The sequence below is a fragment of the Chlorocebus sabaeus genome, chromosome 9 (assembly GCF_047675955.1).
Source record: "Chlorocebus sabaeus isolate Y175 chromosome 9, mChlSab1.0.hap1, whole genome shotgun sequence".
NCBI lineage: Eukaryota > Metazoa > Chordata > Mammalia > Primates > Cercopithecidae > Chlorocebus > Chlorocebus sabaeus.
Window position 1 is genome coordinate 12,273,898 of NC_132912.1, and position 13,736 is coordinate 12,287,633.

Below are 13,736 nucleotides of genomic sequence, written 5' to 3' on the forward strand. Positions count from 1 at the left end.
CTTTGGGAGGCCTCGGCAAGAGGATCGCTTGAGCCCAGGAGTTTGAGAGCAGCCTGGGCAACATTGTAAGACCCCATCTCTGAAAAAAAAAAAAAATTAGCTGGTTTGGTGGCTCACACCTGTGCTCTCAGCTACTCACGAGACTGAGATGGGGGCATCTCTTGAGCCCTGCAGTTCAAGGCTGCAGTGAGGTAGGACCAGGCCACTACAGTCCAGCCTGGGCAACACAGCAAGACCTTGTCTGAAAAAGAAAAGAAAAAGTTTTAAAGCCCAAATGGTCTAAGCACTATTTTTGTTGATAGCAGCAATTTGGGAATTCAAAGTATTTTGTTGAAAATGAATGGTATTATTTGTCATTCTTTTTTTTTTTTTTTTTTTCTTTTTGAGATGGAGTCTTGCACTCTTGCCCAGGCTGGAGTGCAGTGGCGTGAAATTTATCATTTCATCATTTAACACATACTTAGGTTTACCTATTTATGTGTTAAGTGTACATTATGTTTTTCAAATCACAAAAATATGCTAGTTTTCACATGGAAATGTTCAAAATAATAAATACTAAGCATATATTTATCCTATCTGCTATAATTTTTTTCAGGTTCATATAAGAGTTTTAATTAAAATTAGTATTAAATTTGTTGTTGTCGTTGTTTTATTTTATTTTATTTTATTTTTTTTTTGAGATGGAATCTCTCTCTGTTGCCCAGGCTGGATTGCAGTGGCACTATTTTGGCTCACTGCAACCTCCAGCTCCCAGGTTCAAGCGATTCTCCTGCCTCAGCCTCCTGAGTAGCTGGGATTATAGGCACTTGCCACCACTCCCAGCTAATTTTTGTATTTTTAGTAGAGATGGGGTTTCAATGTGTTGGACCAGGTGGTCTCGAACTGCTGGCCTCAGGTGATCCGTGTGCCTCGGCCTCCCAAAGTGCTGGGATTACAGGCATGAGCCACCATGCCCGGCCGGGAGTATTAAAATTTTTACATTTATTTGGATATGACTGCTGAGGTGAAATAAGACATTTAGAATTCGGCTGTTCAAGAATATCTTGTGCTGTTCGCCAAGGTTCGAGAGTGTATATTTGGAATTGAGGGGTACTGAAGAAAAACTGCGAGCCTTGCAATGTTGGTTGGTTGGTTGGTTGGTTGGTTGGTTTTTTGAGACAGAGTGTCACTCTGTCGCCCAGGCTGGAGTGCAGAGCGTGATCTCCGCTCACTGCAAACTCTGCCTCCCAGGCTCAAGCAATTCTCCTGCCTCAGCCTCCTGAGTAGCTGGGATTACAGGCTTGCACCACCATGCTCAGCTAATTTTTGTATTTTTAGTAGAGTTTCACCATGTTGGCCAAGCTGTTCTCGAACTCCTTGCCTCAAGTGATCAGGCTGACTCGGCTTCCCAAAATGCTGGGATTATAGGTGTGAGCCACTATGCCTGGCCTCATTGTTTTAAGCAGTTTTTAGCATTCAGAGGGGAGTAGGGAGGTACTCTTTCTGAGGGGCGATATTTTCACAGCCCTAAAATCAGTGCCTCCTTAAACTTTTTGCACCAGGTACGTTACTTGACTCACCCCAGCCCGGCCCTGGGAGTCAGTATCTAGTCAATAGGCAGAAAATGGATTTCAGCCATCTCACCAATAGCAGCTGTTCATTTCTAGTTCACTTATAGTGGTCTATTGGTTCTTTCTCACCCAGTGTTTCGCGAACAATCTTATATGTTTTGAGGTGACCTCATCAGGCTGGAAGCATCACCGAACATTTAGGAAGAGTTAATGCAATGCCTTTAGCACCGGTTTTCTGGGGGGGCTCTTTTTTTTCTTTTTTTTTGAGACAGAGTCTCACTTTGTCACCCAGGCTGGCATGTAGTGGCATAATCTTGGCTCGCTGCAACCTCTGCCTCCTGAGTTCAAGCAAGGCCTCAGCCTCTGGCATAGCTGGGACTACAGGTGTGCGCCACCACACCCAGCCTTTTTTTTTTTTTTTTTTTTGAGATAGAGTTTTGCTCTGTCACCCAGGCTGAAGTGCAATGGCACAATCTCTGCAACCTCCGTTTCCTGGGTTCAAGTGATTCTCCTGCTTCAGCCTCCCAAGTAGCTGGGATTACAGGTGTGTGCCACCACACCTGGCTCATTTTTGTATTTTTAATAGAGATGAGGTTTCACCATGTGGGCCAGGCTGGTCTCAAACTCCTGGCTTCAAGCGATATGCATGCCTTGGCCTCCCAAAGTGCTGGGATTACAGGTATGAGCCACCGCATCCAGCCTGATTCTTTAAATTATATCGTGGCACCAGGTAAAAGGTAATCTTCTTTTAAATTTATTTTTCAATTTTTATTGTCATCCTTGTGCAGGGGCCATGCTAATCTCCGCAGTGTTCTAATTTTAGTATACATGCTGCCAAAATGAGCACAAAAGGCAATCTTTTTACTTTTCTTTTTTTTCTTGAGACGGAGTTTCTCATTACCCACGCTGTAGTGCAATGGTACGACCTTGGCTCACTGCAACCTCCAGCTCCCAGGTTCAAGCAATTCTCCTGTCTCACCTTCCCAAGTAGCTGGGATTACAGGAACATGCCACCACACCTGGCTAACTTTTATACTTTTAGTAGAGACAGGGTTTCACCATGTTGGCCAGGCTGGTCTTGAATTCCTGAGGTCAGGAAATCTGTCTACCTCTCCCTCCCAAAGTGCTGGGATTATAGGCATGAGCCACTGCACCTAGTCTTTTTCTTTTTCTTTTTTTTTTTTCTTGAGACGAGGTCTGGCTCTGTCACCCAGGCTAGAGTGCAGTGGCGTGATCATGGCTTATTGCAAGTTCTGCCTTCCAAGCTCAAGCCATCCTCCCACCTCAGCTTCCTGAGTAGCTGGGATTACAGACAGCCATCGTCATGCCTGGCTAATTTTTGTATTTTTGTAGAGATGGGATTTCATCATGTTGGCCAGGCTGGTCTCGAATTCCTGACCTCAGGTGATCTGCCCACCTTGGCTTCCCAAAGTGCTGGGATTACCAGCATGAGCCACCGCATCTGGCCTGTTTTTGTTGTTGTTGTTGTTTTTTAAATAGAGGCAGGGCACCAGTGGGGATGGTGGAGTAGGGGGTGTGAAGGGAGTCTCACTGTGTTGCCCAGGCTGGTCTTGAACTCCTGGCCTCAAGTGTTCCTCCTGCCCTGGACTCCCCAAGTGTTAAGATTCCAAAAGGCAATCTTATGTAACCTCAGAAACATAGTTTTACTCTGAAGTGTACAGAACTGATATTTTTTGGTAAGGTGTTGTGTCTATTAGTACATGTGTTTCCTTGCAGTGCTAGGCTGGAACTTTGGCACTCATGTTTGGTAGCAACCCTTGTAAGTGGCAGCATCACCACTTTCTGTTGCTTGCTGGATGTGTGGCCTCTTCTCCCTTGTAGGCAGCTGTGTCAACTCTTCAAGAAATGGCACCAGGTACAACATTTAACCCGGTCATTGGTGATTCATCTGTGGATCCAGAAAAGTAAGATCTGTGTCTCTGTTTTCATACTCTGCGGCAGAATTTCAATTAATGGGAAAAGTAGTTCACATGAAGAGATGACAGGTGACGCAGATCTCCCGTCTCCTATTTTTATTTATTTATTTATGAGACTGAGTCTGGCTGTATCGCCCAGGCTGGAGTGCAGTGGCATGATCACGGCTCTCTGCAACCTCTGCCTCCCGGATTCAAGGGATTCTCCTGCCTCAGCTTCCCAAGTAGGTGGGATTACAGGCACCCACCACCACACCCTGCTAATTTTTGTATTTTTAGTAGAGATGGGGTTTCACCATGTTGGTCAGGCCGGTCTCGAACTCCTGACGTCAGGTTATCCACCCACCTCAGCCTCCCAAAGTGCTGGGATTACAGGCGTGAGCCACCGTGCCTGGCCTCCCGTATCCTAATATAACTCCTTTAAGTCAGTGGAGTAGGAGTTAATGTGGGTTGGAAAGTGGACTTTGGAGGCATGTGTTGCTGAAGAAGGATCTCTAGGAATAGCCTATGACTAAACCCAGCTGCAGAGACCCCCACCACCTTGTTCATGAGGCCTTTAAATCTGCACTGTCTCCCCTTCTGACTTCATTCTTTTTTTTTTTTTCCTGAGACGGAGTCTTGCTCTGTTGCCCAGGCTGGACTGCAGTGGCGCAATCTCAGCTCACTGCAAGCTCCGCCTCCTGGGTTCACACCATTCTTCTGCCTCAGCCTCCCAGGTAGCTGGGACTACAGGTGTCCGCCACCACGCCTGGCTAATTTTTTTGTATTCTTAGTAGAGAAAGGGTTTCACCGTGTTAGCCAGGATGGTCTTGATCTCCTGACCTCGTGATCTGCCCACCTCAGCCTCCCAAAGTACTGAGATTACAGGCATGAGCCACCACGCCTGGCCTTTTCTGACATAATTCTTACTTTAAAAAAATTTTCCCCCACCTGCTGTTCCTTTTCTGTCCAACAGGGTTAAGACCCTCGTGTTCTGCTCTGGCAAACATTACTACTCCCTGCTGAAGCAAAGGGAATCTCTCGGGTCCAAGAGGCATGACTTTGCCATCATCCGCGTAGAGGAACTCTGCCCCTTCCCATTGGATTCTTTACAGCAAGAGATGAGCAAATACAAACATGTTAAAGGTAAGGGGTTGTTTTCATTTGGGGTTTTGATGTTCAGATACCCGAAACCCATTTCAACTCTTTCAAATGAAAAGAGGTGGTGGGGGTTATTAGAAAATTGAATCTCAGCCGGGTGCAGTGGCTCACACCTGTAATCCCATCACTTTGGCAGGCCAAGGCAGGCAGATCATTTGAGGTCAGGAGTTTGGGACCAGCCTGCCCAACATGGCAAAACCCTATTTTTACTAAAAGCATAAAAATTAGCTGGGCGTGGTGGTGCCTGTAGTCCCAGCTACCTGGGTGGCTGAGGCGGGAGGATCGCTTGAGCCTGGGAGACTGAGGCTTCAGCGACCCCGGATTGTGCCACTGCACTCCAACCTGGCCTACAGAGTGAGACCCTGTCTCCAAAAAACAAACAAAAAGCCTGGCACAGTGGCTCATGCCTGTAATCCCAGCACTTTGGGAGGCCAAGGTGGGCAGATCACTTGAGGTCAGGAGTTCAAGACCAGTCTGGCCAACATGGAAAAGCCCCATCTCTACTAAAAATACATAAAATAGCCGGGCATGGTGGCAGGTGCCTGTAATCCTAGCTACTCCAGAGGCTGAGGCAGGAAAGTCGCTTGAACCCAGGAGGCGGAGCATGCAGTGAGCCAAGACTGTGCCACTGCACTCCAGCCTGGGTGATAGAGTGAGACTCCATTTCAAAAAAACAAAACAAACCCAAAGAAAACAATCCAATTTTTCAAAATGTGCAAAAACTTTGAGTAGGCACTTCTCCAAAGAACTGGATGGCAAATAAGCACTTCAAAAGATGCTCAATATTATTCATGTTAAAATAAATGAAAATTAATCCAAAATGAGGTATGGCCACACACCTATTAGAATGGTTAAAACTAAAACAGAACAACAGACTCATGCTATGAAGTGTTGATGAGGAGCAGAGCCACTGGAACCCTCACTCGCTGCTGGTGGATGCAAGCTGGTGCTGCCACCTTGGAAAAAAGTATGTTTCTTACAAAGTTAAACACCGAGTTACCATATGCCCCAGCAGTCTTACTCATAGGTATTCACACAAGAGAAGTAAAAACACATTCACAGCCTAGGCATGGTGGCTCGTGTTTGTAGTCCCAGCACTTTGGGAGGTCGAGGCAGAAGGATCACTTGAGGCCAGGAGTTGGAGACCAGCTGAGCAATATAGCAAGATCCTGTCTCTACAAAAAATAAAATAAATTAGCTAGGCGTTGTAGCACATGCCTGTAGTTTTAGCCTACTCGAGAGGTTGAGATGGGAAGATTGCTTGAGCCCAGCAGTTCAAGTCTGCAGTAAGCCGTGATCGTACCACTGCACTCCAGCCTGGGTGACAGAGTGAGACCCACTCTCTCAAAAAATTGTTTTTGATTACAAAAAAAGAAATAGTCCAGGCATAGTGGCTTATGCCTGTGCCATCATTCTGCGAGGCCGAGGCAGGTGCATCACTCGAGCTCAGGAGTTCAAGACCAGCCTGGGCAACATGGCAAATCCTCTTTTCTAAAAATCAAATAGAAAAATTAGCCAGGTGTGCTGGCATGTGCCTGTAGTCCCAGCTATCTTGGACGCTGAGGTGGGAGGATCACTTGAGCTCGGGAAGTTGAGGCTGCAGTGAGCTGTGATTACGCCACTATACTCCAGACTGGGTGATAAAATGAGGCCCTGTCTCAAAAAATAATAAAAAACAGGTTTACAGAAACATCTGTGGGCAAGTGTTTATAGCAGCTTTATTCCTAATTGCCCCAAACTGGAAACAACCAAAATGTCCTTCAACCAGTGAATCAATAAACAATTAGTGGCACATCCATATAACGTGCTACTCAGCAATGGAAAGGAGTGAAACTTCGCCGTGCATAACAACATGGATCAATCACAAATGCTTATGACCGTTCCAGGAGCCCCAAGGCTGCGTGATTTCATTGATACGACATTATGGAAAAGAAACAACTGTAGCGATAGAGAAAAGATTGGTGATTTTCAGCGGTGGGGGTGGGAGCTAGAGTCGACTACAAAAGGTCAGGATGAGGAAATTCTGGGGGTTGATAGAACTGTTCTGTATCATGATTGAGATGGTGGATACATGACTGTATTTGCCAGGAAAAAAAGAGACAAGCAACACTATGCCATATTGGAAAAGCATATATTTAATTGAATTTGAATGTACAGAGAAAAATCTCTCTAAATATGTCTCTAGATAATCCCCTTCCTGTTTTGGTTTACGGATGTTCTGCAACTTATGAGGGGGCTACATCCCAATAAATGCATTGTAAGTTGAAAATACTGTTAAATTGAAAATGCAGGCCAGGCACAGTAGCTCACTCCTGTAATCCTAGCACTTTGGGAGGCCGAGGTGGGTGGATCACCTGAGGTTGGGAGTTTGAGACCAGGGTCACCAACATGGTGAAACCCCATCTCTACTAAAAATACAAAAATTAGCCGAGTGTGGTGGCGCATACCTGTAGTCCCAGCTGCTTGGGAGGCTGAGGCAGGAGAATTGCTTGAACCTGGGAGACAGAGGTTTCAGTGAGCTGAGATTGCGCCACTGCACTCTAGCCTGGATGCCAGACTCCGTGTCAAAAAAAAAAAAAGAACATGAAAATGTGGTACATATATACCAGGGAATACTATGCATCCTTAAAAAGGAATGAGATCATGTCTTTTGCAGGGACAGGGATGGAGTTGGAGGCCATTATCCTCAGCAAACTAATGCAGGATCAAAAAACCAGATACCGCATGTTCTCCCTTATAAGCGGGAGCTGAATGATGAAAACACGTGGACACAAGGAAGGGAACAACACACAGTGGGGCCTGTCCGAGGGTCACGGGGGAGGAAGGAGAGCATCAGGAAGAATAGCTAATGGATGCTGGGTTAATACCTAGGTGATGGGATGATCTGCGCAGCAAACCACCATGACACACGTTTATCTATGTAACAAAACTGCACATCCTGCACATGTACCCCAGAACTTAAAATTAAAAAAAAAAATGCATTGAATACGCCTAACCTACAAAACACAGCTTAGCCTAGCCCGCCTTAAACACACTCAGAGCACTCACATTAGCTTACAGTTGGGCACAATCACTTAACACAAAATCGATTACATTTTATCATGAAGTGTTGAGTATCTCAAATAATTTATTGAATACTGTACCAAAAGTGAAAAACACAATTGTTGTACGGGTACTTGAAGTACAGTTTCTCGTGAATGTGAATCCCTTTCACACCATTGTAAAGTTGAAAACAGCATCGTAGGTGGAATCATAGTAAATTGGGGACCGTGTGCATGTGTCTATTTGAGGTGCTGAAACGAATTTCTTCTCTCATAGATCATATTTGGAGTCAGGAGGAACCTCAGAACATGGGTCCATGGTCGTTTGTTTCTCCAAGGTTTGAAAAGCAGCTGGCCTGCAAGGTAATCACATGTTTTCTCTGGTAGTGTCTTGTGTGCATGTTGTTTTTCTTTCTTTCGTTTTTTTTTTTTGAGACGGAGTCTCGCTCTGTCTCGCAGGCTGGAGTGCAGTGGCACGATCTTTGCTCACTGCAAACTCTACCTCCCAGGCTCATGCCATTCTCCCGCCTCAGCCCCCTCAGTAGCTGGGATTACAGGCGCCCGCCATCATGCCCGGCTGATTTTTTTTTTTTTTTTTTTTTTTTTGCATTTTTAGTAGAGACGGGGTTTCACCCTGTTAGCCAGGATGGTTTCAATCTCCTGACCTGATCTGCCCACCTCGGCCTCTCAAAGTGCTGGGATTACAGGTGCAAGCCACCACGCCCGGCCTACATGTTTCTTTTCTTTTCTTTTTTGTTTTGCTGCATAACATTTTGGTCATCAAAATATTAAAATCACGTTTAAAAAAGTGGTTATACTCGGCCTGGCATGGTGGCCCATGCCTGTAATCCTAGCACTTTGGGAGGCCGAGGCGGGTGGATCATGAGGTCAGGAGATTGAGACCATCCTGACTGACCAACATGGTGAAACCCCATCTCTACTAAAAATACAAACATTAGCTGGGTGTGGTGGCCTGTAGTCCCAGCTACTCAGGAGGCTGAGGCAGGAGAATCACTGGAACTTGGGAGGTCGAGGTTGCAGAGAGCCGAGATTCCAGCCTGGTAACAGAGGGAGACTCCGTCTCAAAAAAAAAAAAAAAAAAAAAAAAAGGTGGTTATACTCAAAAAAGTGCTATTCTTTTGTGCTGTTCTTTTTTGTTTGTTTGTTTGTTTTGAGACGAAGTTTTGCTCTTCGTTGCCCAGGCTGGAGTGCAGTGGTGTAATCTCAGCTCACTGCAACCTCTGCTTCTGGGGTTCAAGTGATTCTCGTGCCTCAACCTCCCGAGTAGCTGGGATTACAGGCGCAGGCCACGACACCTGGCAAATTTTTGTATTTTTAGTCGAGACGAGGTTTTTTTCATGTTGGCCAGCTGGTCTCAAACTCCTGGCCTCAAGTGATACACCCATCTCGGTCTCCCAAAGCGCTGGGATTACAGGCATTGAGGCACGGAGCCCTGTCCCTCTAATCTCTTCTGCGTAACTCATTATTTGAAAGAGGTGATTTATGGTTAAACAAACTAAGAGAAATACATGCACCGTCTTGTTGGAACTAAGCAGAGCTCTGAGCTCGTCAAAATGGCATTTTATTTATTCTCTGCTGCACTTACAGCTCCGTCTGGTGGGCCGGCCCCCTATGCCAGTACCCGCTGTAGGAATTGGCACAGTTCACTTGCACCAGCATGAAGATATCCTCGCCAAGACCTTCGCTTAATGATGACTTTTGAAGAAACACTGTTTCTCCTTAAGAAAATGGCCATTAAGGCTGGGTGCGGTGGCTCACGCCTGTAATCCCAGCACTATGGGAGGCCAAGGCCGGTGGATCACCTGAGGTCAGGAGTTCAAGACCAGCCTGACCAACACGGTGAAACCCCACCTGTACTAAAAATACAAAAAATAGCTGGGTGTGGTGGTGGGCACCTGTGATCCCAGCTTCTCGGGAGGCTGAGGCAGGAGAATCACTTGAACCTGGGAGGCAGAGGTTGCAGTGAGCCAGGATCATACCATCGCTCTCCAGCCTGGGTGACAGAGCAAGACTGCATCTCAAAAAAAAAAAGGGTCATTAAAAGAGGCCTCCTTCCTCCACTCTCTCTCCCCCTCTGTTGGGTAACATGAAAAGATTGTATTCCTCTAAGATGTTGGGATTGATATACATGATTTAATCTGGAATAGGTGGAATAATCAGGGGAACTGGTTATGAGTATGTGAATGCAACCAGCAAATTTATCCTTGAAAGTGTGATGGTAGAACTAGGAAAACAACAAAAGAAAAACAGTAACAAAAAGAGAAAGTGTGATGGCCGGGTGCGGTGGCTCACACCTGTAATCCCAGCACTTTGGGAGGCCTAGGCTGCTGGATCACCTGAGGTCAGGAGTTCAAGATCAGCCTGGCCAACATGGTGAAACCCCGTTTCTACTAAAAATACAAAAATTAGTTGGGGGTGGTGGTGCGTGCCTGTAGTCTCAGCTATTCCGGAGGCTGAGGCAGGAGAATTGCTTGAACCTGGGAGGCAGAGGTTGCAGTGAGCTGAGATGGTGCCACTGTACTCCAGCCTGGGCGACACAGCAAGACTCCATCTCAGAAAATCAAAGGAAAGTATGATAGTGTTATGAATTTTAGCTCTGAATGAGCTGGAAAACTAGGTAATTATCTAGATGATTTCAGACTTGACCCTAATTGACCACATGTGACCAGGAAACACTTCTGAGTTTACAGCTCTGTGGAGATGACCTCAACACTGCCTCTTGATTTGTTTGATGCTTGTCACTTCCATTAATTGCCCTCCTCTTTTTTTAAAGTCCTGTGGCAGTACTAATATTTTCATTTTATATAATCCGTGGTGCTGCTTTCCAGCCACTGTATGAAGTGTCTCCCCAACACTAGCAAATCTAGGTCCTACTAAATACAAATCCCTGGGTGGATGATCTTCTAGTACTGTATTTTTAAATTAAGGAGTTTTAGTTATGATGAAATTGATTTGTAGTCTGTTTTGCCATAAACTTGTTTTTCTTTGAATTGTTCTTACAGTGATATTTTACTATTTTTAACTGTCTTGGGTTTCTGATATGGGGATTTCAGCCCCTGGTTAATCAGTCTTGCCCCTACAAGTCCCTGGTACAGTATGTTTATTTGTGGTGCTTAAAGAACATTTCCTGGCCAGGCGCCGCAGCTCACGCCTCTAATCTCAGCACTTTGGGAGGCTGAGGTGGGTGGATCACCTGAGGTTGGGAGTTCGAGACCAGCCTGACAAAACATAGTGAAACCCTGTGTCTACTAAAAATACAAAAATTAGCTGGGCATGGTGGTGCGTGCCTGTAATCCCAGCTACTCGGGAGGCTGAAGCAGGAGAATCGCTTGAACCCGGGAGGTGGAGGTTGCAGTGAGCTGAGATCCTGCCACTGCCCTTCAGCCTGGGTGACAGAGCAAGACTCGTCTCAAAAAATAAATAAATAAGAGCGAGAGAGAGAGACAAAAAAGAAAAGAACACCTCTTTATTTGAGGGACCTTCCCAACACCAGGTGCTTGGGGATTTCTTAGAGATCACCAACCAACTCCCTCACTGTGAAATTAAACCAAGTACTGGAAGCATAACTAAATAGCAAACCATGTAGCTTCCCCTGACTCAGTGCTGGGGTCCTCTACCGTCTACCGTTCTTGTGTCATGACGCTTTTTCTCTGAAGTGGTGTGGGAAGTACCAGGGGACTGGCAGAAGCCCAGGCCTTCTCCACTTTTACCAGCAACTGATCATGTCTTTCAGAATCCATGTACGTATAGGCTGTTCTCGCCACAGTGGTAGATTTATGATTCACATCCGAAAGTGTGCCTTAGTTATTGATTTAACATTTCTCTAGTATTCATATCCCTTTTCTTCCCATATACCTCAGTGCATCCTTCCTGTGTCAAGTCTTATAAATCATGTGATTTAGTACCACTCATGTAAATCAGTAAAGTCACAAAGGTCTATTTAATGAAAACAATTACCAATGTTGTATTTTTTTTAACAAGAAAAAAAATAAAAAGCACATTGTCATTTTTTCCCCTCAGGGCTCCTGGATTTCTTGAATGAAAAGATTTCAAAAGTCTAAGCACAAAAATGAGATGGAAGATTAGATCTCTGTAAAAGGTTAGTTTAGGCTGGGCGTGGTGGCTCACACCTGTAATCACAGCACTGTGGGAGGCCAAGACGGGTGCATCACCTGAGGTCAGGCGTTCGAGACCAGCCTGGCCAACATGGCTAAACCCCATCTCTTACTAAAAATATAAAAATGAGCAGGGCATGGTGGCGCATGCCTGTAATCCCAGCTACTCCGGAGGCTGAGGCAGGAAAATCGCTTGATCCCAGGAGGTGGAGGTTGCAGTGAGCCGAGATCGTACCACTGCACTCCAGCCTGGGTGACAGAGAGGGACTCTGTCTCAAAAAAAAAATAAAAATAAAATAAATAAATAAATAAAGAAAGAAATTTGGAGAGCTCTAAACTAACCTTTTTTGTTTTGAGACGGAGTCTCGCTTTGTCGCCCAGGCTGGAGTGGTGCGATCTTGGCTCGCTGCAACCTCCGCCTCCTGGGTTCAAAAGATTTTCCTGCCTCAGCCTCCTGAGTAGTTGGGACTACAGGCACGTGCCACAGCTAGTTTTTTGTATTTTTAGTAGAGAAGGGGTTTCACCGTGTTAGCCAGGATGGCCTCCTTCTCCTGACATCATGATCCACCCGCCTCAGCCTCCCAAAGTGCTGGGATTACAAGCATGAGCCACCGTGACCTGTGGATCTCTCCAAATTTCTAATTTTACACCTCACAGTCTGTTCATGGTTTCTTTTTATGTCTTCTCTAACTCGAGCCATGAAATGTGTCTTCTGTTGTCCTGACCTTTCTACTCTCAATTGCTACTGCAACATGGATCAGCATTTTACATTCCCTTGCAGGGAGGGACCATTTAAGGAATTCCAAATCAAATACTCATTACTTCTTTTCCTTTAAAAATTCAGTAGGCCAGGCCCAGTGGCCCATGCTTGTAATCCCAGCACTTTGGGAGGCCAAGGTGGGCAGATCACGTAAGGTCAGGAGTTCAAGACTAGCCTGGCCAACCTGTTTTGAAAGCCTGTTTCTACTAAAAATGCGAAGATCAGCCGAGCGTCGTCGTGCGTGCTGTAGTCCCAGCTACCTGAGAGGCTGAGGCAGGAAAATCACTTGAACTACTCGAGCATGGGCAACAGAGCAAGACTCCATCTCAAAAAAAAAAGTGTAAAAGGGATACTATTTTTATTCTCAACCAAGGAATTTTTAAAAAATAATAAAATTTCAAAGGTAATACAGTCAGACTAAAGGTGTCTAAGCTTCAGAGTATTTTTCCCAAATAGCATGTGTATGCAAGACATGGAAAAGCTAAGCAAAATAGTTCTTACTATTCTTACTAAAAATTTTTTTATTTTACTAAGAATAATTTGCCATTTCAGACAAAACTAAAATTTTCCCATGGTTGCTACTGTTTCTGCTTCTTGAATACTCAATTTACGGTTTGTTCTCATTGAACATGAAGATGGCATAGATAGATATAAATAACATATATAAATAAGATACAAATATAAAATTACTAAGTTTTTCTTTTTTTCTTTTGAGACCAAATCTCACTCTGTGGCCCAGGTTGGAGGGCAGTGGCACAATCCCGGCTCACTGCAACCTCTGCCTTTCTAGATGAGGTGATTCTCTTGCATCAGGCTGCCTCGGCCTCCCAAAGTGCTGGGATTACAGGTGTGAGCCACCATGCCTGGCCCTTTTACAAAATTGAAGAAATAAAAGGGTTACCCCAGCTCCAAAAAAAAGATTACACTGGAAGGAAGTCACAGATTAAGGATCAAGACTTTTGAGGTTCCAAAAGCTTCACCTATATTTTTCTTATATGTCTTTGGATATTAAAGAAAATAAGTTACATATATACAATAGAATATTATTCAGCCATTTAAAAAAAATAAAATCTTCTCATTTGTAGCAACATGGATGGAACTGGAGGTCATTATGTTATGTGAAGTAAGTCAAGCACAGAAAGACAAAACTTGGATATTCTCACTCACGTGGGAAC

General features: G+C 45.0%; 1 protein-coding gene and 1 pseudogene across 2 annotated transcripts in view; one reads left to right on the forward strand and one right to left on the reverse strand.

Annotated features, from left to right (window-relative positions):
- The window catches only part of DHTKD1 (dehydrogenase E1 and transketolase domain containing 1), a 53,822-nt gene extending 42,117 nt beyond the window's left edge, over positions 1 to 11,705 (forward strand). For both annotated transcript variants that reach the window (XM_037983329.2, XM_073018721.1), the window contains 4 exons: positions 3,393 to 3,475; positions 4,440 to 4,609; positions 7,943 to 8,028; positions 9,274 to 11,705. In XM_037983329.2, coding sequence (XP_037839257.2) covers positions 3,393 to 3,475; positions 4,440 to 4,609; positions 7,943 to 8,028; positions 9,274 to 9,375 — 441 coding nt within the window. In that variant the 3' untranslated portion in view covers positions 9,376 to 11,705. The remainder of the gene's footprint in view (positions 1 to 3,392; positions 3,476 to 4,439; positions 4,610 to 7,942; positions 8,029 to 9,273) is intronic.
- LOC119618844 (U6 spliceosomal RNA) lies at positions 2,299 to 2,397 on the reverse strand (annotated as a pseudogene).
- Positions 11,706 to 13,736: the final 2,031 nt, after the last annotated feature.